The 23,817-nt window shown below is 37.8% G+C and overlaps 2 protein-coding genes across 5 annotated transcripts; both read left to right on the top strand.

Annotated features, from left to right (window-relative positions):
• The first annotated feature begins 4,859 nt into the window (after positions 1-4,859).
• On the top strand, positions 4,860-16,827 carry Gasp (Chitin binding Peritrophin-A domain-containing protein Gasp). 3 transcript variants are annotated; one of them, XM_066400562.1, is made up of 7 exons: positions 4,860-5,002; positions 9,194-9,403; positions 11,345-11,447; positions 12,728-12,813; positions 13,487-13,597; positions 13,647-13,746; positions 16,504-16,827. In XM_066400562.1, exons 1-7 carry the CDS (start codon positions 4,954-4,956, stop codon positions 16,556-16,558), a joined length of 714 nt encoding a protein of 237 aa, XP_066256659.1. In that variant the 5' UTR covers positions 4,860-4,953; the 3' UTR covers positions 16,559-16,827. The 3 variants fall into 3 exon arrangements, with proteins under 3 accessions (XP_066256659.1, XP_066256657.1, XP_066256658.1); XM_066400560.1 differs by lacking the exon at positions 16,504-16,827 and adding an exon at positions 14,274-14,770; XM_066400561.1 differs by lacking the exon at positions 16,504-16,827 and adding an exon at positions 14,274-14,770 and having other exon boundaries at positions 13,496-13,597.
• Positions 16,828-18,171: 1,344 nt separating this feature from the next.
• Cpr97Eb (Cuticular protein 97Eb) lies at positions 18,172-21,281 on the top strand. 2 transcript variants are annotated; one of them, XM_066400812.1, is made up of 4 exons: positions 18,172-18,302; positions 20,176-20,315; positions 20,367-20,523; positions 20,581-21,281. In XM_066400812.1, exons 1-4 carry the CDS (start codon positions 18,291-18,293, stop codon positions 21,037-21,039), a joined length of 768 nt encoding a protein of 255 aa, XP_066256909.1. In that variant the 5' UTR covers positions 18,172-18,290; the 3' UTR covers positions 21,040-21,281. The 2 variants fall into 2 exon arrangements, with proteins under 2 accessions (XP_066256909.1, XP_066256908.1); XM_066400811.1 differs by having other exon boundaries at positions 18,210-18,302; positions 20,161-20,315.
• The last annotated feature ends 2,536 nt before the right edge of the window (positions 21,282-23,817 follow it).

Consider the following 23,817-nt stretch of genomic DNA (forward strand, 5'->3'; position numbering starts at 1 on the left):
AGACTTAATGGGTTTTCAGTACTGACACACTGACCAGTGCTTGGATTCCGAAAAACCAGTCCGAATATTTCGCTCAAACGGGTTTTACTTTCATTCGGATAATAGCGTTCTAATGGATGACCAATTATTTCATTTTGTAACAGCTTAGTTAAAAGCAGCACCTCTTGTTGGTCATTGAAACGGTCAGTTTTTTGCCTATATCCACATCACTAATTTATCGCTTAAGCTTAATGGAATTCTATGAGCCACCACGAGAGTCTTAAATAATAATTACGAAGACGCGCTCCTAAAGTTCAAATATTTCATTAGCAAGTCACTTTCACTCTCGATATGTGGAGGATGAGCGTTACGTAACAAGGCTGCGGGGAGAAGAACTTCTCGGCCGAAGCCTACAATGATCATCATTCACGAGTTTGTCAATTAGCGTCTGTGATTTAGCAAATATTTTATTACTCAAATCGCTTAAGTCGCATCACAAACTGCGAAAAATTTCCTTAATGAACGATCTGACGATACCGCAATAAAATGAGATGTAACTCAGTATAGTCCTCCCAGCGGCGGCCTTGAAGGTCCAACTGTGCCCATCGTCGTCTGTTAAAAATATGTAAATGGTATTCTTGTTCTTGTTAAGTCACTTTCACTTCAATGGCGATCGGGCCACGCCTAAAGCTACCGCGGCCGTTGCTGATGCAAGCTGACCGCTCTGTTATAAATATTCTGTAACTTATAAATAATGGTACGTAATACTTGTGAGCAGGAACTGCAATTGTCTGGTACCGCACGTGTGCGAAAAGTTAATAGGGCTTTATCAGTAGAAGTGTCGAAACCAAACCCTCTTATCGATTTCTATTTGGTGTGAAATAAAGCCCAAGCATTCACACGAACCCGAACCATCAAGATTATGAGGAATTGGGACAATCTTCTGATTAGAATTAATAAGGTTGTTTAAAATGCAAAAGACGATTTTTTTTTAACGTAACGTAACAGTCTTTATTACCAAATAGAGACAGAGTTCACATGAACTTTTAACGAAACTACAGTTAGTTCGTTGAACTGTAGTTACGTCTGGTCAAACATAAGTATTAACGGCGTAACGTTTAGATTAAAAAAAAAAAACCGAATTAACGAACGATTTTGTGAACAATGAATAAGAGTCGATTGAAAACGTATCAAACGATATGAAGTGCTAAGTGGAATGCTGAAGGATTCGGATCAAGGCAGGCTGCAGAAGGGTGCGGTCAGTGGTCGGCTGGGTGGTACTTCCATGAGTAACACTAGGAAATAATCTTGTTTATGCTTATCAAATGACGATGGATGACCGGCCGTACCAAGCACTTAAATGTTTTTCAGACTTACATTTGTCATCGGCTACTTGGGAGTGCGAATTTCTCGTAGAACCGAGACTGATAGATACGAGGTTTTATTTCGATTTAAGAGAATAGGTGTGTCCTTGATTCGATAGAGAACGAAGTTAATAAGCAGAAATCGTAATTGGTGACAGGTAATGAAGGAAAGTTAAACAGGATTAAAAAATAAATCAGTTTTTCGCCTCGTCCTTGGCCCCTTTGCCCCCTCGAACAGCATGTGTTAATCTTCAGTAAGTTTATTTACGCTAGTTTTCTTTCATGTGTTAAATTAGAAGATTTTTCATATCCATCAATTGCTGATTTGTATCAAAATCGTGGCGATCGTTAGGTAGTGAAAAATAACCCATGCTTTCGCTTACCGGCATAAATAACTATACATTCCTTGAATTCATTAGACCTGTTCAGGTAACCTTGATATTTTCTTTAAGTGTTGTTCTTTTGTAGGCAAAATGATTTTTGTGAATTGTTAAAATTCCGAAAGTTTTCTACAAATTACCAACGTTTTTTTCTGTGGTTTAATTTTTCTAGTACCAGAAGTAGTCGTTGATGGAGTACCGTAAAGTCGGCGTTTTACCAGTAAAAGAATAATGAAGACTTCTATATTAACACGGGTTAATGAGTTATGGTTCCAGTGCTATGTTACAATTTTATTAGGAAATCGTTATTATTTGTAACTTTGTTTCGAATCCCGAAGAATTTCTCTCCAACCAAAAAAAAATGGATAAAATACGTACAGTTAAAAAGACATTATGAGAATATTTGAAAGTCGAAAATACACCACTCGAAGCACAAAAACCTCATTTTCAAACGTCAATATCTCGAGAACAGCGTGAAATCTTCTTAAACTAGCCAAATGAACACACAAATGGAATAATAATCGATGCTCAATTGGGCATAAATAGCGGGAAGAGGAAAAGTTAGCAGCTTCTTCTTGTATAACGGTTTAGTTTTGACGTGATTCTCTTCAATACCTGGAAATTCGATTTTTTCCCCTTCAAAGGAGAAATTCCCTGATCCACTTTCATACATCCATCTCTATGATATTTCGGGCAATTTCAGCCTTAATGAGGCCATTCGCCGAAAATTTGGTCATCGCAATATTTGAGACACGATTTCCTCTAGCCACAATGAAGAGCTTATTGCGAAATTTTTTAAATTGCCTTGTATTCAATTTCTCCAAAACCATGCATATGCTCTGATGAGAATTTGCGTTTTATATTCGTTCTGATTACATTTCAGTTGATTTCTGTACTTTCGTTTTTATTTTGTGGATTTTCATGGTCACTTGGTACGAGAGCAGCATGACGTACCTTTGATACAGGTTTTGAGATGATCATCAACGTATATGGCATGAAATATTGAGATCTTTCAAAGAAGACTAATTTTTAGTAATAGAACCGTGGAGCATTGGCAGTACGTCTTTATCAAACTCATTTATTCTGGTTCTAAAGTAAATAACCCTGTAACTTGTTATAAATTTTCAATAAAAAGTTGTTAACGAGAACTGGAGTGAATGAATTAAAAAGCTCATTTTGGCAGAGTATAGTTTCTTTATAAAAGAATCTCTGTGTTGGAGATCGCTAAATCAAGAGCTAATCAGAATCTACACTCAACCCCAGCTAAACCATGCTGTTTCTCTTTTAGCATACATTAACCTGAATTATTCAAAACAGTATTTATACAATGCAATTCTGAATATCCCATTGTTTTGATGAAAATTCATTATTTCTGTATGCATAATCATAAAAAAATCAATGTAGCATAGCCCCGATTTTTTCAAACAAAAGGACACAACATTATCCCAATTCATAGTTCCGGAGTACCACCATTTTTCTTGTTGCCGCATTAAGATATGACTGAACCATATAAGAAAGGATATCAGTACCAAAATGTCGTCTTTTGCAAAGGTACGAGCCATAGGCCGAACGACTGCGATGATTCAATGGCTTCCAAATAGGGTGTAAGATATCATCATAGCGATATTTTAGAGAGCAATAATACTATACAAAATAATAAAAAAATGCAAATAGACCCATGGTGAAAAACGCAGCATTTTCGATATACAGGGTGGCAAAATGTATTATTTTGCAGAGGGCTGTCGCTCCCCTGAAATGTCTCCATAATGACGTGTTACGCCCTGTATATAATAGATGATAATGATAATTATCAAACCTCATGGTGAACAGATGTTGATATCTTAAGAATTTACAAAGGAATATTTTTCAGCTTTGGTTAACGGAAGTTTGGCAAGACGTGCTGACTTTTTGAAGAGCCATGAAGTCATCCTTGGTATCTACGAACAAATACAGGAAAATGTGGTCAAGAATTGAGAATTATGCCCGGCAAGGAAATAGACTCCACAAAAGGCAAAAATTAGCAAAAATTATTTCTATGCCTGCTAAATATTGATTTTGATATTATGCTCCATTTCTCTGAAACCACTTCATTCTTGTTCGATTTGTTAACCTGTTTTGATTGATACTGATTCTACTCGTTTTCCTTCTTCTCAGTTACAATCGTATAATTCGCGAGAACGCGATCGACAAGCTAAAAAATCGGTGATTTTGCGTTAAGAGAAACTTGATATTAGTGTGAAGTGGCTCCACTTCTTCGCATATCCCCGCAAACAATCAGCGTTTCTAGATCCAAGAGTAATTTTAAACAGAAAGTTATCGACAAAAATTAATAATCACTAATATTTTGGATAATGGACTTTTCACATCCCTCACCGATAACGGGGGCAATATTATCAGGAAAATCTGCTACGCGCCTCGTAATTTAAACTTGACCTTCTGGTTATGATGATGCACTTCACCTTTACAACCTTAGTGTATAATCGATTTTTGAAAATAAAATGACACTCCTCAAAGCCCTCTGGCATTTTGAAAGACGTTTAATACCCTAACCGTTAAGAAATTGCCTTCATACCCTAACCATTAAGAGAAGGCCTTCATTTCCTAACTCCGTTAGTAAATCTAACGTAATTTCTTACAACCAAAAATTATTCGCCCAAATGCTAAAATACTTTTTTGAAAAAAGCACAGACCTTCATTTAACAAACACGCCCAAAACAACAATGATTGCTATAACTTTACAAATACAAGGCGAAACAAATTTTCAAGATTCTTCTTATATTATCGATTTGAGCCGATTAACTAAAATATGTAATAAATTTAACTTAGCTGAAGCAGATCCTCGTAAACCCACTTGAACGTCCACAAGAAATAAATTCATATCAACATGTCAATAAAAAATTTCGTGCGTGTAATAATAAAGCACCACGGTCGAGTTCAACGCAGTCTAGCCAAGTCAAGGGGGCCTAAATCTGCTTTATACGTTGGCACATCAAATATTTTCTCCAGAGCTTCCATTTTACCGCCAAAAAAATGGTAAAAACCTAACGAAGAAAATCCCCTGAAAAAGCCAAAATCTAAAGTCAAAACCGTGATTTCTTCGGCGGCGCGAAGCAGGAAAGAGTTATCTTCGACAAAAATCGCGACAGTAAGGGGGGCGCAGTGCTAGCCTGCTATAAAGCTGTCTTGAGCCCAGTTGCGCTTAGTGATCGTTTTCTGCGCCGACCTGTACAATGAAGAGCTTCGTGTGTGTCTTAGTGCTTAGTGCACTTGTCTATTCTGGTATGTACCACGTGAGCCACCTCAAATAGTGAACCGGCCATCGAGAAAAAAACGTGAAGATGCATCAGTGCGCCCCTTTACGGACTGACCTTTGTTTTCCTGAGTTGAAGGAGTTCTAGTGAACTGTGTGTAACTTTTCCCATTCATACGATTTTTTTCTCGATCGCCGGTATTCATTTTTACGCCTACAGTGTGATTGTGTGTGATGACATGCTGTGTTCGAGAGATGCGTTAATTATACACAAAACGATCAATACTAGGTCAAAATACTTTTGAAATTTCCACACTGAGAGCGTAGGATGAATGAGGTTCGCAAAGCTTTGATATGTTCCTAAAGCTTTCAAAACCCCAAAGAGTTCGCTTAGTTTAATTTATCACATCCAAGGGAACGCACTCGAGTTTCTCGCAAAATTTACCTTTATTGTAGCCGTTAACGCTGAATTAGTAACCAGTTATGATAAAATGTTCAAATATTTGGTCGCCTATTGGAAAGTGAAATTATTTGTAAAGCAATGTGGACATATGGCAATTATGCAGTTGGTTTCAGAATGCAGTGGGTGACGTCGAGTCCTTTCACCAAATTCGTTAAACTATTATCATTAGAGTGTTACATTAATATGTAATTAACTCTTGGATATACATTGGATTCGGGGATACATCTTACATAAGCGCGCTAATTACACTAATTAACGTGCTTAAATAGAGTGAATTACTAACACTTTGTTGGATTATAGATTGAGAGATCATCGAAATGGAGATTCATTTGTTCCCATTCCAGCTCTGGAAGAAAGTTGAAAATATTTCTTGCAGACGTGAATTTTACGTTTTCTCACTCCTGCCACTGCAATCGCTCCATGTCCAACGTGCCTGAGACACTTCTAGCATTTTCCTGGTTTCTACCCAATCACAAGGGTGTTTTGTAAGATGTCTTCTGTGCAAGACAACTAAGGCTGATATGAATAAAATTGGTTCTTTTTAGGAGCGATCTTTCGGGTTGTCCACAGTCACCGCACCTGACTCCCTGCAACGCAAATTGAAAGTTAACGAAGCCAACTAAACTTAATCGGCATTGACCTTTAGTCAGTTCTTGCAAGTCGTAAATTCCCGGATAGAAATTTTCGCTCAACTATTTCAGTTTTAAGCGATACACGTTAACCTTCGATTAATACCAGATTTGCATCGGAGCAAACATGCCCGAACAGTTTCTTGTCCACGTTGATTTTTTTTCGATGTAAAGTTGCAAACACTAAACAAGAGCACGATTTTGTGTGCAAACCTGCATAAACAGACATTTTGTCCCAGATTCGCATTATGGCAAAGATTTCTAGACTCGCTCATTTACGCATTCTGCAAAATAATAGTAAATTCCTGTCTACGCACGATTTGTCGCAATCAATAATTGTCGTGACACACTAACGATTGCTTATGGGCTTTCCGATAGTCTTGCAGATATCGGCACCGAAATCCGAAAAATACGCTTTTTTGAATTTTTATTGGCAAACTGGTTCTCTCAGAGATAGTTGAATATTGCTAAAACTGTGTTATTTGTGGTCCTTATTTATATTTATTTATGCCTAATGTGCCTGTCTCAACTCACCCTTCCCTCGCATAACTTTCGATTCGGAGATGTGTATCAACAAAAGGTTAGTCTGTTGTTGACTCTCACCAAATTATTCCAACTTTTCTATGTGTACATGTCTGCAGAAAGAATTCCAAAAACTTTGCTGGCCTCGGTCTGATTTACTTTTCTAGAGGTAGAGCACCGCTTCTATTATTTTTACCACATTTACCAGCAGAAATCGACGTTCAGCGGAAAATTCGATCCCTTTAAGCTGCAAATTTTTTTTGGAATTTCTGCACCTGCAAAAAGTTTTTAATTCTTCAAACTAGTCTGATCGACTCGTTTGGAGAACTTTGAGTGTTGTCTCATTTATTCGCGATGGCTATTTCGCCCAACCTTCAACCGACCCGCAAAACCCAAGCAAGAGTTTACGTTCATTCTACAACCTTTAGGGCTGGTTTTATCATCCTAAACTCGGTAAATTGTATAGGCCAGGTTAGTTCAGGTTAGGTCGGGTTCCCCAGAAAAAATGCCGTGAGGCGGTTCAGAAGAGGGGTAGAGGGGAGGTGGACGCATTAGATTACGCTCAAATTCCACACTACCCGCCTATAACATCGGCAGCCAGGAGTGTTTTAGAACATTTCCACCTCCTCGCAAAAAAGTTAGTTCAGATTAGTTTAGGCTAGTTCTGGTTAGTAACATCGGGATCGAATAAGGTGCTGAGCTTTTTTTGTATCTCCAATGAGTTGTGCGTAAAACCGTAAAAGGGGCTGAAGAGAACTTTTTTCGGGGTTCCTTTCTAAAAAATTTCCTAATTTAGAAATGCCGCACTCTCTTGAGAGACCCTGTACATTTTCCTATAAATTTAAACTTGCGCAGCACTTCTTTCCCCAAAATTTCGTATTTGGCGCTTTGCTCTCTCTCCAGCACTAGAAGAGATATCGAGCATTTGAGATATTGTTGTGACACGCAGTATTTAGTAAGAATTAAAGTTAGAAATCGGGCAATTGACATGAAAGTAAATGAAACAGTTTTGAAACGTAAATCGGGACTAATTAGTATTATCAATTAATTAAGGCGCCAATCAATAGCAATAAGCAAATTTCATGGTAACATTATCTCTTTTCGAATCTAATAACCGCAATAAGAAAGTGTGCTATTGTTCTACTAATGCCTGTTCTGCAAATAAGTTTCATGCATATAGGCATTAATCAGATGCAAAGTAAAGACAATCTATTATCAAAACCTTGATTTCTGCGCTTAGGATAATATGCAAAAGGAACTATGCTTGGAACAGTAACTAGGGCCCTAAACTATCCTCCCAAAGCCAATTAAGGCTGGACCCCCGTTCAGAGGTGGCACCAGATTGCTCTGTCTCAATATCGCAAAATGCTCTTTTTTCTCCGATTAAAGGAGGCTTTTTTGCTGGTCTTAAACCCATCAAACCCTATACATAACAGTAAAAAGTGGCGATTCACGATTAACTGTTACTTAATCGAAGCGCATTTAGTGTTGAAAAAAAAGGTTAACAAGTATGCGGGAAATGCAACTATCCTACGTGTACCAGCCCACAATGGTAATTGTCTTTTTCATGTAACAGTAATATAAATTTATGCAAATCGATTGACGCAATAGATCGATTCTTAAGGATATACTATTATTAGTGCCGTGAGGATTACTAAGCCATTTCAGAATGTCGCTAATGGTGGGTGGAGAGGCGCAGGAAGTGTTAAATGAAAGACATTTCATTGAATGAATTGTTGCTTCTCGCAGTGTGACCCAATGCGTATGAGAAAGCGATAGGTTACCGGTGATGTAAATCAATAAATAACTAAACTTTTCTCTCTTCCGAAATCGCTCGTAGGGCCCATATTGACTAACACTTCTGCTAGTAAACGCAGCGACATATTAACCACTCGTCTTGTGCGTTATCGCACATACAAACTACATGTCATATGTTTGATTCTCCGCAGATTACCGTGAGTTCAAAGCTTTCACATGTCTCTACGATCTTCGCAAGGACGACTGCTTTAATAGCCTCATTTCACTATTTGCTGCAAAGTCGGTATCGGGCTTAACTTATTAAGGCCCGATTCTATAAGTGAGGTTTAAGCTGTGCCGAACTTAGCTGTCAAATTAGCGCGATTTCTGACAGTAGCGCAAGGTTAATCTGCGCATAGCTTAAGCCCTACTGGTACAATCAGGCCTGCGCCGGCTTCGGTGCTGGACGTGCGCAATGAAATGCCAATCTGCATTGTGCGAGTAAAAGGGCGCAAATCTTCTAGCGATCAAAAATCGGCGTCGCCTTAAAGTGAACGTTTCAGAATTCTCCGTTGATTATGAATTCATTCTTTGGCATTTCAAAATAGTTTACCTGAAACCCACCCGGCGACATTTCGCTCGTACGAGATACGCGACGACAAAAATGGAAAGTGGATCTCATATACACGTCAAATTATTACTCAAAACTCGTTACATGCATGTTACAACACCGTTTCTGCAGCTTACATTAAACAGAGGTGCACGTGCTCGATATTGGTTTATTTTCAGTCCGTTTTTACGACAAAGTTGCAAATATTCCCTCAAACTCATCGAGTTACAGAAGCGCTTACTTTTCCTCTATTTTACAGCACATGGCCAAGATAATTTCAAATGCCCCGACGATTTTGGATTTTACCCACATCCCAGATCGTGCGACAAGTACTGGAAATGCGACAATAACGCAGCTGAGCTGAAGACCTGTGGGAACGGTTTGGCGTTCGATGCTAGTGATCCCAAATATTTGACCGAAAACTGTGATTACATCCATAATGTCGATTGTGGAGACAGGACCGAATTGGGTAAGTGATTATGGAGTTAAGCCACATAAACATGTAAGGAATTTCTGGAGCCCCGATTGGGTACCTACTTATAACCCATTCAGTCTAAAATAAGGTTAATATCTCAAAAACTATTAGAGTGATTTTAATGAAATTGGGGGATTGTCGTAAACAGAGATACCGAAGCAGATGAACAGAAACAAGTCCTTCGAATTTTTATATAGGAAAAGGCAGAAAGCAGTATGTGAGGTACCTGAACTCTCCTGTTCCTTAAAAATTTAGAAGTTTGGACCTGATAGAGACTATTATGGTTTTTGTGGTATAAAATTGGAGGTATTACTCAACATGCCTGGACATATACGAGTGGTTCCGCTATTAAAAAATGGCGAGAATTATGAAGTCGGTGAAATAGGACAAAAGTTGCCATTTCTGGAGACTTGAATTAACCTTACTCAATTTTTTTCTTTTTAATTTAATAATCGGAAAATTTTAACAGCCAAATTTAGAAATTTGGGACTTCTTTTCTGTCCCTTTTCCTTCAATACCCACCAAGTTTTGATCGAGGTTTTGCGCTAGAGAAAAATTATTGGATGTTGGCTAACTGTGGTTCCTTAGGCAGCTACGATTTTTCAAAATTGGTTCCTAAGATTTGTGACCGATTCCTGTAAGACACGCCACTGTTTGGGCTTTAAATATTTGAGAATTTCAAGATTTTCGTAGAAAAATTTTGCCACATATTTTTGCGTGGAAAACTACATATAAAAATCGTGGGTCACCTGTGGTTCCTGAGGCACCCAGACGTTTTATGGAGAGAGAAATCTTTATTTCATAAGAAACAGGCTGTCGACCAATTGGTCTTTCTTCTCAGGTTGCAATTAATTATATCTTTAATAATTATAGTAATCGTTTTTGTTAAACAAAAAAAGGTGAATACTTCTCAGTCCGAACCAGAATAATGCTCCAACAGGGTCGTGGAAGGAGAGAGGTATCGGGATCTGCCTTATTAGGCAGAGGGTGTTAAGTATGGTCGAGTGATGGTTCCATTTTGCTCGCAATTGCAGTAGTCTTTCTCTTATTCTAGTCGTTTCTATCTATTCGCATAAGAGTTCGCTGAATGAGTTATGAAGAGGGTTTCCGGGGTTTCTTATCTTCGTAATTAGTCTTAGTGCAATCTGTTCGGTTGTTTCTATGTGTTTCCTTATTTTGTCAGTCGCATTTGCTCTTAGCACGCGTCCGTAGTCCAGTAGCGGTCAGGGTTTTATAAAATTCGCTTGACTCCATAACTTTTTGACCTGCAAAGCAAATCGTACAATCACCTTAACAATGCCCGACACCTTATTCATTACCAAAACATTATGCACGTCACTATTGTGATTAATCACAAAAAAGTCCTCCAGTAGGAGTACCGTAAGGGACACAAGAAATTTGGTTTTTTCTTGCTCGCTGTTAATAAACTGATTTCAAGAAATTCGATTTTCTGTAAAAACCTTAGGGTTAATGTCTCTACGTAAAATCCATAAAACCTCACAACTCAATGTCGAGTACCGTTGCAAAATTCGCTGTTAATGACTTTTGCAGGCTTATTTTTCCTTCGATTCTTTTCCCAGTCGACTAAAGATTTCGTGGTGATTGAACTTTACTTACAAGTGGCATGGATTGCGCAACGTTCCTATGCGGATTGTAAGCTTACAAAATATTATCGTCTTTATTTTGTCCCTCTAAATGGCCACAAAAACCGTAAACACCAAAGAGCAGAAAACCAGATATTACATATTTAGGTTAGTGTGATACATGGTGTATGTATTCACAAAATTACATATAATTTGGTTACATAAGCGATTACCTAACAAAATCACATTATGCGTTTATTGATCCCGTCTAATACAGCCAGTGTTTATTTGAATAACTCATGCTCAATTAGCATAAAAAAATCGGTCACTCTTAATAGGCGCTTTTTTACAGAACCACCAATCTCGAGTGGTCATTGCGAAAGACTGTACGGAATCTTCCCTGATGGAGTTAAATGCGACGTCTTCTGGAACTGCTGGAACGGAGAGGCTTCTAGGTGAGTCGAAGACTTTTTCTAAGAAACTGTACTAAATTTCTATCGAGGCTTAACTGTGCGTTAGATAACGGACAAATCGAAGAGAAACGAGGTTGTTACGTGCCTGCGTTTTGGGCATAACATTTCGACTAATTAACTTGGTGCGCAGAGTTGTAACTATTAAAATGGAAACGTTCCTTTGTGGGTTTGTGCAGTCTTTTTTGTTCGGGTTAGTTGCCATTTGTATAACAGCCTCAGATGCATATTATTAAGCATTGAAAATTAGACGCAAATGTCGGTGCTGGGCGCAAAAACTTAAGGTTATGTGGCAATGCAGGCAAGAAATCGAAACAACTGAATTAGTTTTTATTTTACAGTAAAAAATGCATTGTTTGGAACTAGAATTAATTGTTATTCCTTTCAGGTATGTTTTGTTTATTTGTAATTATTCGCGTGCTTTTTGCTCTGCTCCATCAAGCATAAAAACCATTCATCAAAATTGTTTATTTTTATTCGCGTTTTGGGTCCATATTTTCAAATTTGTCGAAACAATTAAATATTTCAAAATTGTTTCTTCACAGCAGCCATGAGGACATTGGTATGCACCTTGGTTATTGTCGTTTTCTTGGTTGGCTGATCAAGTCAGGATTTTTGGGAAACGTTGGAAAATAAATTTGTTCTTTCGTTGGAAAAAAGTCTGCATTGAACCGAATGGAAAGGTCTGCCGAGGACGCACAGTCAAATGCAAAAGGTCTAAAGAAAAACAAGAAGTGGCACTCAAAAAATTTTCAAAAAAGATCGTTTTTCGAATTCGCTTGCCTTCACTGCTTTGCCCAAGTGTACTCCATACATTTCAAAAATACTGCAAAAATGCCAGATTTCCTGTCCCTTTGGGAAACGTGATTCTTTGCATCAAGGTATTATAATGAACAGCAATCATTTCTGAAACTATTACGCTCTTCTCAGCTCCATTTGACGAAAAGTGGCAACGTGCAGGGTGTAATATATCATCATGGAGGTATTTCAGGGAGCGATACTACTTTGGAAAATAATATGCTAATAGACCCATAGTCAAAAGCGTGAAACTTTGCCACCCTGTATATCAAACATGGTGCGTTTTTAACCATGGGTCCACTACCAAATGTTTGTTATTTTTGCAGGGTGCCATCATTCCCTGAAATATCTCCATGATGACATGTTACACCCTGTACATGCATGGAATGGATTGTATCATCAAATACGAAATTCCTATGTCATTTAAATAGCTTAGGTTTTCGAAAAAACATTCTTTATTTCTATAGGTACCAGTGCTCCCCTGGATTAGCCTACGACAGAGAAGCTCGTGTGTGTATGTGGGCTGACCAAGTTCCAGAATGCAAAAACGAGGGTGAGTTTCACGAACATTTCACCCAGATTAGTGCAGCCTATATAAATTCTAACCCGGCTACGTTCTCTTGGAAGCCTCTGAGGGCCGAGAAAGTGCTTCAATTTTCATTTTCAGTTCTCAGGGTTCCCAGCAAGCAAAAAAGAACTTGCGGTTTTGCATCTAATTGAGAATTCATCATAACGATATGTTCTTCGCATGGCAGGCAACTGGGTTAGCACGTTCAGAATGTTAATCTTCATTCTCCTAAATTATGCCGCTAATTTCTACATGTCTCTTTAATATAGAAAATGCGCTGCCAACACATGTTTTCACACGAACAGTTGCACTTCGTTCCACTCGATATAACCCATAGCCGAAATCAGTAACACTAAATTCCTACCAACTTAACTCAACAGATTTCACAGCATGTTAACTTAAATGCACCAGTTTTCTACAGCGTTACACACTTCATCACAACATTTTATTGCACGCACCACTAACTCCAAAACAACTTATGTATAAATCTTATGGCTCTTTTCGTTCCGAATTGGCACACCCTCGCAATTCTTGGCTCGACAACTTACACAAGACGTTACTCACTGCCCTTCACTGGACATATCACAATAGAAAATAGATCCAAATTCAAAATTGAGCCTCCCATTAGTCTTGACGACAATGTACTTACGGGTTTCAGAGGTAGCAGGAGGTTTCACTTGTCCTGCTGCTGGTGAGGTAAGCAACTCCGGATCCTTCTCCAGGCACGCCCATCCTGACGATTGCAGGAAATACTACATCTGTTTGGAAGGTAAGTTCTTCCTCAAGTTTGAAGAGAATTTCATTCTGTGCCATTTCAGGACAAGCTCGTGAATACGGTTGCCCCATTGGAACAGTATTCAAAATCGGAGATGCTGATGGCACTGGCAACTGCGAGGATCCAGAAGATGTTCCTGGATGGTAAGTTCGAGTAACCAGTAACTCAGGGTACAGTTTGTTTGTATATAGGAGGGGTGTTTAGTGAATGTGTGAAGAAGCACTTTCATTTAACTTTTACTTATATCAAGTTACTTCATTTTCCTTCTGTACACTATTCTAATTTCTACTAACACTTAACTCGTTTCCCTGGAAGTCCTATTTCAATCCCTTTGAGATTTGATGGGAAGTAGAATTTGCAGAAGTTGTTTGGAATATAATACGAGGCGCATTTGCGCGAAACCTGGAAAAGTTCCTCAGACGTTCTCAGTAGGGAGAAAATTTTTATACGTTTACGAAACTGTTTTAAAATTACTTTCAATGGTATTCGCTGGCTCGAAAAGCCTAACTGCAGCCCCTTGCTCAAGCAGGAAGAGCAATTTTTGTCCAAATCAACAAATTCCGTGCTTCGGCCTTTTGTCTTACAATTTCATGCAAATACTACCCCAGCTCCCTTCACCCAATTCCCAATAAAGAGACAATGGACCAACCAAGTTGCTGCGCTATTTCAGTGAGGACTACTATGGAGACTTGGACTTGAAGAGTATCCGCAAAAGCGAGCTTTTGGCTGGTCTTCAGTCCAGCGGGTCATCGAGGGCCGCCAATCCCGCCCCCAAAAAAAGCGCCGCCAGGCCGGCCCCCGCCTCCCGTAGTAACCCCGAACCATCTAACTAAGATAGATAGTTTTTGAGTGAATGTTTGTGACTGTACTTTTCTCGGCCCTGTCCGTTGTGATTGGTCGAAACTGTTGTACATATCGGTCAGTTTCTGCAGTTCTTTTGGAGTGATGGACCATATAAATTTTAGCCGAAATTTCTATTTTATAGGGTATACTTCTCTTATTTATATGTATGATAATTTAAAGCATTTTTGCCCGCAGTAAATAACACTAGTTATTATTGAAGTTAATTAAAGTGTTTCTCTGTTTGCGATAATGGATGGAGATTTTGGTACAAAATTTATTATTCCGATTTTTTTATAAAATGAAAAATAAATATGTGTTTTTAAATGTGTTAGAATATTATTGTTCCTTGCCATCCCACTTCCCTATTCCTCCTTCAATTCTATTTCTATTGCCTTTGTCTTGTCTCTAATAAATGCACGTCTTTTCGTATAATGTGTGTATAGGTAATAACTTCAAGATAACATTTTACCTACTTTTAAGGCAAATTTCTCTCTTGCACTTCTGGGGTAGTAGCTACTAGAAACATTATGTATAGTAACTCACTTATCTACTAAAATTAATATGCACTTTTAACTTTTTCAATTCTTAGTAGGTGTTTTTCTTCATAGTTTTGGTCAATAATATTCTGTAAACTTTGTCAAATTGCTTTTTTTTAACCTGTTCCTTTGGACTTCAATTACTTCTCATCTGAAACGGTAGAGTAGAGATATTAATGTGTATTTATTTACTAATCACAAGTGGTTTTTAGTTTGAAATATACTTGATATTTAGTGTTTTATTGTACGGTTCCCTTATAGTTTGTCTGAACAAGCAGACAAAGGCTGCCAGAAATCTACTGCTCCAACTTAAATATCTTCGACATTTTCCAGATTTCGTAATTTTCCCTTTTGTCTAATTTTTCAATTAAAAAAAGATATGATTTTTTGCATCCCTAGAATTTCCCTTTCTGCAAATTTTTCATTGATACTCAGTTTTGTCTCAGACATTGACTCTCTACGTGATTACCGATTCAGTTACTACACAGGTGTGGCAGCTACGAGTATACGATAAAATCGCATTTTTTTAAATATTGATCTTTCGGAAGTTTTCGAAAAATAATCAACGGCATTTTTCAAAGAATTTAGAATATCAAAATGAGGGCCTTGAAATAACGTTGCTGTTAATGAAATTCGATTTCGTGTAGTTGGCGCTCCCGAAATCGTTGATCTCTTGGAAACATCAACAGGTCAATAGACGAGGAGCCTATATTCTTTGCCTAAAGATTTATACGGAAAATTCTCTAAACTCCAGTGACAATAGGTTTTTGATTATAAATGGATTAAAGTGCAATTCTATCACCAATATTTTTGCATTTTCATCACAATTTCTTAGATCAAAATTAGACATTTTTTGGAGGGTAGGCACTTACAGAAAATTATCTAAATTCTGTCAAATATATAGGCAAAAATTCCAAAAATATTTAATGAGGAAATAAATATTTTATCTATTTTCTGACCGGATAATTTATTTTTTGTTTAACACTAATTTCGAGCTATCCATGAGGTGAAACGATATGTGCAGAAACGGTGAAAGCCCTTTAGGAAACGCAACCATTTTAAGGGAATCACGAATAATCAACGCATTCACGCCGGGGCGAACGCCTTTGTCTTCAACATATACGCTGTAGACCTCCAAATAGTTTATAGCGATATTTGACCCACAGGCATGTGTAAAGGGTAATCGTTAAAAAAACCTGTATAAAATTATACAGGGTTCATACAAAATGGTACAGAATCTTTAAGGAATTTTTGCGTTTCAAATTGTCTGAAAAAAATATAAAGTGTCTTATAAGAAATCTAAAAAAATTATTCATGAAAATTAAATATCATTTAACTCTCTTTAAGAGAGCTACAAGTAAAGGATCATTTATCAAAATTAGCAACATCTGCGCTCTTCTTATTTATGTTACTTCATTTATGATTACCCTGACGAGTTAAATCCGTTCTAACTCTTTTACCTTCGTTTAAATACTTGTTTGATAGTTAGATAAATTGCAATGCTTTTTTACCATCTTTCAGTGAGGATTATTACAAGGACGTGGACCTAAAAGCCCTCAAGAAACTGGGCTACTAGAACGGAGCAATAATTAATATACAGGGCGACGAATGAGTGCTGGCTCGAGTGCAAGGGATTGAGTGATAGTTAATAGGAATTTGAGAGCCTTAGGACTTATATCTAAATAAGTCAATATAGAGTCAAAATTAACCAAAAACTACTAGCGTATGAAAGCGGTTTTAGTATTAAATTAGTATTTATTTGTTAACTCATTATTGTTATTGTATTTTTGTACGTTGTATAGTATTACTTTAGGGCCAAATAAATAGTTTTGAAACTTACATAAAGGGGGTTTTATTTACATGCTTTTAATGAGATATCTGTGATTATTATAGCAATGGTATTTAAATGCATAATTATTCAGAAAGCTCATACATAATGCTTTACGTGAACAAGACAAATCCGTTATGAAAGTAGCTTATTTACATGGTTTACACTAGACTGTTCTCGTATTCCTGTCTGTATAGATACGACCTTGTTGAGCCATATTCCACTATATTCTTACGAGTTAATTTGATGTAATTCAAAATTAACAAGGCTAATCTTAATCGAGAAATTATAACGTCTACCGAAGGCTCCAAAAAGACCTTAAAATCTCGTTTAACTCACTGAAGGCGAGTTAATACAATATTGAAAAAAATCACAAAATTGCAAGGTCACGTACTAAAAAAAAACCACATACGTAAGACTTGACCCAAAAGGAGCAATTTTCCTTATAATTTGCATTTGCATGAGATTTTCTTCGGTGGCACCGTGCCCAGAGTCTTCCGAGGCCGACACCTCACCCAATACCTCCACCTGCAGATGTGATCCACATTCCGAAGAATGACTGGTATGTATACCGATTCATGCGTTACAAGAAGTGATTCTGTTTTGGCCTTCAACAGTGATTTTGATGGGATGGTTTACGGAACATTCGAGGATGTAAATCACCAGGAAAAGGCTTGTGTATATGCTAATTAATCATTTTAAGGTGTGAAAAATTAATTACCAGTAAGTTATCGAATGATTGGTTAAAACGCATTTTGAAAGTTATTTGATAAGTTCTCCTGGGACAATCACTCAGCTCCAACCCTTTTGATCCGAAGAATTGATATGAGTGGCAACCACGACCTCTCACACACGTATTATGTAGATTACCCAATGATCGGAAATCTATATCATTACTCACAAAGAAAGTGTAGGTATCTACAGTCAACACGTTAAGCTGATAATTGAACTTTTTAATGTTACATTACTTCTTAGGGTGTGGACGATTTGCAAGCTCTGCATATAAATGTAGTTGTTGGAAGCTTATCATGTCAATCGTCTGAATCAGATTTCGCCATTAATAGGTTCGTGTGATTCACCCCAATGAAGTTTCACCACTTGTAAAACCGCGGTCCTCTTGGGACTTATCTTCCACATGTCTTGAAGATATATGATCTTTTATGAAACGATGCTTAGCTATACCCACATGCCTTCGGAAGACTAATCGCCTTGTGAACGGGAACTTAACGCTAAAAAGGGCTTATTCATGTAAAACTATTTTCTCGGGCTATTTCATAATTCTCGTTTACTTCATAGATAACTCGACAATACCGATGGAAAATGGTCAATGAAAATCCCGAAAACTGAACTAAAGTCGATAGCCTTGCGACACTACAACGTGGGGAGCCGAAGTATATAAACTCAAGAACGAGTGAGGTGTGGCTGTTTACCACTTTGTGCTTTGTTTTAGGTTCTTGCAGTGTGGTTCGTCGGGTTAGCTATGGAGATTTACGTAAGTATAAAGACGTGTCTTTAAAAAATAGGGTAGTTTTGGGGGGTGAGCGCATGTGGGTGTCCATGAAGGGTCCTCGGTTGAACTTAAGATCTTGATAATATGACAAACGCACATTATCTTTACAGTTAAATTCTTATTTATACAATATTAAAGCTCATTTTGGCAGCATATGTGGATTTTAATAATAGACGTAACAATTAGGTTTTAATGGAGACTTAAATTTGCGTCTCAAGTCTCCCGAAAGGGAACTTTTCATGTGACAAGAAACTTTTAATGGAAAGCTGTTGCATTTTTGATTAAATGCAAATTTATTTATTCGTTTTGGGCCCCTGTAAAAGCGATTTCAACATTGAAAAAACTGGTCAAAATTAACTGCTTTTGATTTCTTATTATAAATAAATTGATGTTGTCTCCCATTTATAGTGAGTTAATGATGTACACGTGACCTCAACCTTGGATCAGTTTCCCATATTGGAGATTTAATGGAAGTATAATTCAAAATTACTTCTCTCCGATTTACATTTTATACATTTAAGATGAATAAAAACTATGTTTTCAGTATCAAAAAATGTACGTTCTAAACCCCAGAACTTGCCATATCCTCACAATTCAAAAGCAAACATTATACAAAAAGGGCTAAAGACCCCGTATAAACTCATTAATGTTGTAAGTTTTTTCGATTGAAAATGCCCAAACACTCAAACGTTGAATTTTGAATTTTTCTTTCTTATCAAACCTCATGTTTTTGGCCCTTTTAGTATTTCAGTCCACTGAAAAAGTTCATGAAATCCTAATTGCTTTCTACGAGAACTAAACGAAACTTTTGGTAGGTACAACAGGTTTTCGATATCGCTTAAAAGTTTGTTTGATCCTTTAATTCAGGTTGGTCCAAATATTTTTTATAATTAAGGGCGAAGTGCCAGGTTTCAATGTTCTCGAAAACCGAAATAATCGAGAAAAGCCTTTACTCAAATGGTTTTATTTTGTTCTAAACTTATTTGAAGAGATTAATAAAAAAGTCACTTTTTCATTGACACATTTTGCCCTCTATAACCAGAGCCGTCGGATTTTTAATAAGACATTTCGGATTTTCGAAATCATCACCAACTTCATTTTTTTTTCAAATACGGACCTGTATTTTTCACTAGATTTTTTGAAAGCCCTTGATCTTCTTAATAAAATCTGGCATCACACTATCTATTAAGAACGTGATTCCTTTGTTAAAAAATGTTGGTCTTGGATTTGGTCATTTTTCATCCATGAATATTTGGCATTGAAAATCTTGCATCGCATCTACAAATACGCCACAAATGCAACTTCCTCGACGGTTAGATAGCCACCTGAAGTTATAAATTATAAATTTTCAGATGGATTTTTGATATTTTTCTGATATTTTTCTTCCATCAGAAACGCTCTCTTCTGCCTACATTCATGTGCTCAAATGCAAAAGGTTGTAGCACGAATAATGCTATAACCAAATCCTCAACGAGATCCTTGAAAAAATAGTTATCTCCCTCATCGTTCTACAAAAGAACCTGTTCAACCCAAATAAAAGCATCCCATAAACAACCATAGCCACTTCCTCGTTGGTACCATTATTGAAGCTTGACATTAATCTTGTATGTAGGTACCACGAAGACTTTTCCTTTACCATTGAAAAGGCTCGCCATAAAATTTTGCCTCGTCAACAACCAAGGCCGATTCTTAAACTTCTTGCACCATTTACACAACTCATGTAAATTATCGTTATATTAACTTGTTACCGTTTTAGTTCATTTGCATACAAGTCTGTTTTTTTTTTCGTTTTTTGGATGTAATGGAGCCTTTATCGGTATCGACGGTCTTTAGTATACAGGGTGTATTATTACAGCTACTGCTCTCAGCAGTTCTCACAGTAGTTGCAGCACAGGCTAGAAGTTATGGGGGAGGGTATGACCGTGATTACACCACACCAATACCAATCTTGAAACAGATCGACAGGCACAATGAGGATGGTTCTTACAGCTACGGGTGAGATCTGTGCCGCGTCCATTTAGCTAGTTAATATTATGCGAATCACAGATACGAGAATGCCGATGGTACTTATAAGATAGAAACCAAATACCCTACAGGAGAAGTCTTTGGCAAGTATGGCTACATTGACGATGTGGGTAAACTCAGGGAAGTGGAATATGGGGCTAGTCAGCGAGGTTTCGAGCCTGCTGGTACTGACGTCACCGTATGTTCTTCATTTTATGAGAATCTAGCAGGGAACGATCTCAAATTTTATTTCCAGGTTGCCCCACCTACACTGACTCAAAACGCTGACGCCCAGCGGCCCTTAGCCCCCAACGAAGAAGATGATGGTCAATACCGCGAGGACCCTGCAGCCTATTACAAAAATGACCCTAACTTCATCCCTAAAGCACCTACCTACAATTCATACGCCCGTCCATCATTTGAGATGAACTACACTCCAACAACTTACAACCCTCCTGCGAGACCTGTGTACACTTCGACCCCTCGGCCAGCGTACACCCCCACCTATCCTCAATACAGCCCCCCCACGCAATACAACGACTATTACAACAACAGGATTAACAATCCTGCCCCAGTTCCTAAATATAACTACGCTCCTCAGACTTACTGGAATCCATCTCCTCCAGCATATCCTGGATACAACGCTTTCCAGGGGCATCCAGCCCAGAACGTGGACATCTGGAGCGGTAGCTATACCGTGAACTATAGGAGGTAGACTCGTGTAATAATGAGACTTTTCTGATGTAAATAATTAGTCGTTAAGTGCAGTTAATGTATGAACTGACGTTGCTGTATGTGCCAACTTAGTAGTACTACAGAGTGAGGGATGTTTGTATTGAACAGATATTTATTATTAAGATTATACTCTAGTAATTTTCTTAGGTAGGTAATTGTATTGCAATGTGTAATATTTAGTCGTACCCGAGATCAATCAAAGGAATAAAAAAATTGAAAGAATGTTGATTCGTTTTGCTGTAAATAATAACAATCACACTGTTAACAGGAGACGCCTCTAGTATTGAACTCCACCTTGTAGATTGCACCGCACCAGTGGGTACCAGGAAATATTTGCTAATCGCCATCACCATTAAATGCCAAAGAAATGCAGAAAAAATAGACCAGTTAGTAGGAGTTTTGTCGTACCGGTTAGGTACTTACCTTCAAGGTTTCCCAGGCCAACTCCACCCTGTTATAATCGTTACGTCACGACATTCTTGCTCAGTACTGTGTGAAATTTTACGAGGGTTCTGGCAATAGTACCTGGTCAACAAACTGAGGACAGGGTGATTAATATCCTTTACAAATACATATACTCTCCAGTGAAGGAGATTTGCGGATTTACGTCCGCAAAGTTACTAATAGCAGAGGTTGAAGTTGGCCTCAAAAAGGGTTCCTTTGAAGTGCCCAAGAGTGAAGAAGGAAGATACGGAGGGTTTTTGACCACTTTTGAAGATTTAAAAAATTAATTCATGAATTCATGCTATAGATTATAATAGTGACCCCAGGTTTTAGGCTAAATGGGGGTGAACATAGTTTGGAAAGACCGAATACGTGCGAATGAATAGAATCACTAGAAGTGGACACAACACTGGTCAGTATTTAATTACATCTGGTGGCTAACTATTCTTGATTTCATGGTGATTGTTGATTTGCTAACTAAATAGAAACCAAAATGGATTATTTGTATCGCAGATCAAGCTTGAGTTGAGTATAACTTAAACCGTACTTGTATGCAGGCCGGCCTTAGCAAGTCCGGCGCCCTGGGCGAAATTTTTAATCACCGCCCCCCTATCCCCAAGAAAAACCGTCGGCCAAAAAGGTCCGCCGCCATTTCTGGACTGCCGCCCGGGCCGTCGCCCAACCTCGCCCCTCCCATAAGTCCGGTACTGTTTGCAGAATGGGGCCTATAAATCAGTACAGAATTGTTAGTCAACTTATAAGGAGAATCTGCGAACAAAGGCAACATTGAAAAACAGTGGAAAATATTATAAACAATTTGAGAATTTTAACGGGCAGAGAGCTTTCGGAGAGTTGCGGCGCCCAACGTAAGATGCTTTCCATTCGCTTCGTTTTAAGGTCGCCTCTAAAATGAAGATGCTCTAAGTTGCTTCCCGGATTTCGATTGAAGCATTCAAGTCCTACAGTAGATCTCGTATTCATCAGTCGATATGAGCAAAGAAAACGTATACAATGCCCATGTGAATGCTGCTATGAGGATAGTAAAGTCGGTGAAAGTTCCTTAAACCTTCATTGCATTAAACGGAAATTGAGTCAATAAACCAGTACAAAAGTATGATTTATGGTAAGTAAATATAGACCTACGGGTACTCAAATAAAGAAGAGATCGGAGATCCAACGACTGATCAAAGTGCACTACTACAACATGGCAAAGCGGAAGCCAGAGAAAAAACTTCGAGCTATAATTTAGATTTCCGACATTTCAACAGATGAAGTGCCTTCCTGTTTATACACCTAAAGAATAGAAATAGATAAATAATCATTTGAATGCACACTAAAAGAGATATTTCACGTCTGATAATTTCTGAGAAGGGGTCACGAAAACAGTATTTCTCAATAAAGTCTAAACTTGTAAAAATCATGCACATTTCCAATTTCTGGAAATTGCTGCTGGAATTGCCTGCAGAAATGGTGATTTTAGAACAGCTAAGAGTACCGATCTTAGACTAAGTCCAATGCATTGGATTTTCGGTGGCCGATATACGAAAAATCGCATTCTTGGGTGTTAAACATTTATTCTCGAAAAAACCTCAATTTTGCGCTTCACTATACTATCCAATTGCAATAATCCCCCTTGTGCTTCTGATATTTCTCTTCCTCTTGTTTCAACATGGAAGACGAGGTAAGGGCATTCGAATTATCAAGGACGAATTAGAGCTTTTGCCAAATAAATTTTCCGTGATGAATTAAGCATATGAATTTATCAATTATAAAAATCCTCTCATGTGAGGTAACTTCAATTCACGACCCACTTCTACCACATTTTCTCGGATTCGTCGCAGCACAGTAGAGAAAACATGTACTCTCTAAAACCTATAACATCACAATAATGGTTTTGACTAGTGACTGAAATGCGTTTCTGCTATTTTCAAATACTGAAATCTTCTCTAACTCGCCAGATAGAGACTTTGATTCGTGTGGAGTAAATCTTTTTACAGTACACGTCAAGTGCTACTTTGTGCAGTAAAACTAATTTACCAACCGGTCCTAGGACTTTAATTTTTTTTTAATTAACTCTGATTTCGAATAATATTTTCATCCGTTGATATTTTGTATTTCAAATTAATAAAATTTTTTACACGTTTGAAGTATCTCTGGAAGCTGGAAATAACAACTCAAATACCCACAATGTTTTATGGGATTTTTGTACCCTCCTTAGAGATGTTGGCAATAAACATACCCAATTTAAATTAATCTTCATGTTATTACCCAATCTGGCAGTAAGAAGGCCGACTGATTCGCCACTTTTACAAGA

The sequence above is a fragment of the Euwallacea similis genome, chromosome 21, assembly GCF_039881205.1.
Source record: "Euwallacea similis isolate ESF13 chromosome 21, ESF131.1, whole genome shotgun sequence".
NCBI lineage: Eukaryota > Metazoa > Arthropoda > Insecta > Coleoptera > Curculionidae > Euwallacea > Euwallacea similis.

What these genes read in the sequence shown, in the direction of transcription:
- Cpr97Eb (XM_066400811.1), top strand. An exon ending in GATGGTTCTTACAGCTACGG is followed by an intron (nt 20,316 to 20,366) that starts GTGAGATCTGTG and finishes TGCGAATCACAG; the next exon opens with ATACGAGAATGCCGATGGTA. An exon ending in CTGCTGGTACTGACGTCACC is followed by an intron (nt 20,524 to 20,580) that starts GTATGTTCTTCA and finishes TTTTATTTCCAG; the next exon opens with GTTGCCCCACCTACACTGAC.
- Gasp (XM_066400560.1), top strand. Translation starts at nt 4,954, where the DNA reads ATGAAGAGCTTCGTGTGTGTCTTAGTGCTTAGTGCACTTGTCTATTCT. An exon ending in TGGAGACAGGACCGAATTGG is followed by an intron (nt 9,404 to 11,344) that starts GTAAGTGATTAT and finishes GCTTTTTTACAG; the next exon opens with AACCACCAATCTCGAGTGGT. An exon ending in ATACTACATCTGTTTGGAAG is followed by an intron (nt 13,598 to 13,646) that starts GTAAGTTCTTCC and finishes GTGCCATTTCAG; the next exon opens with GACAAGCTCGTGAATACGGT.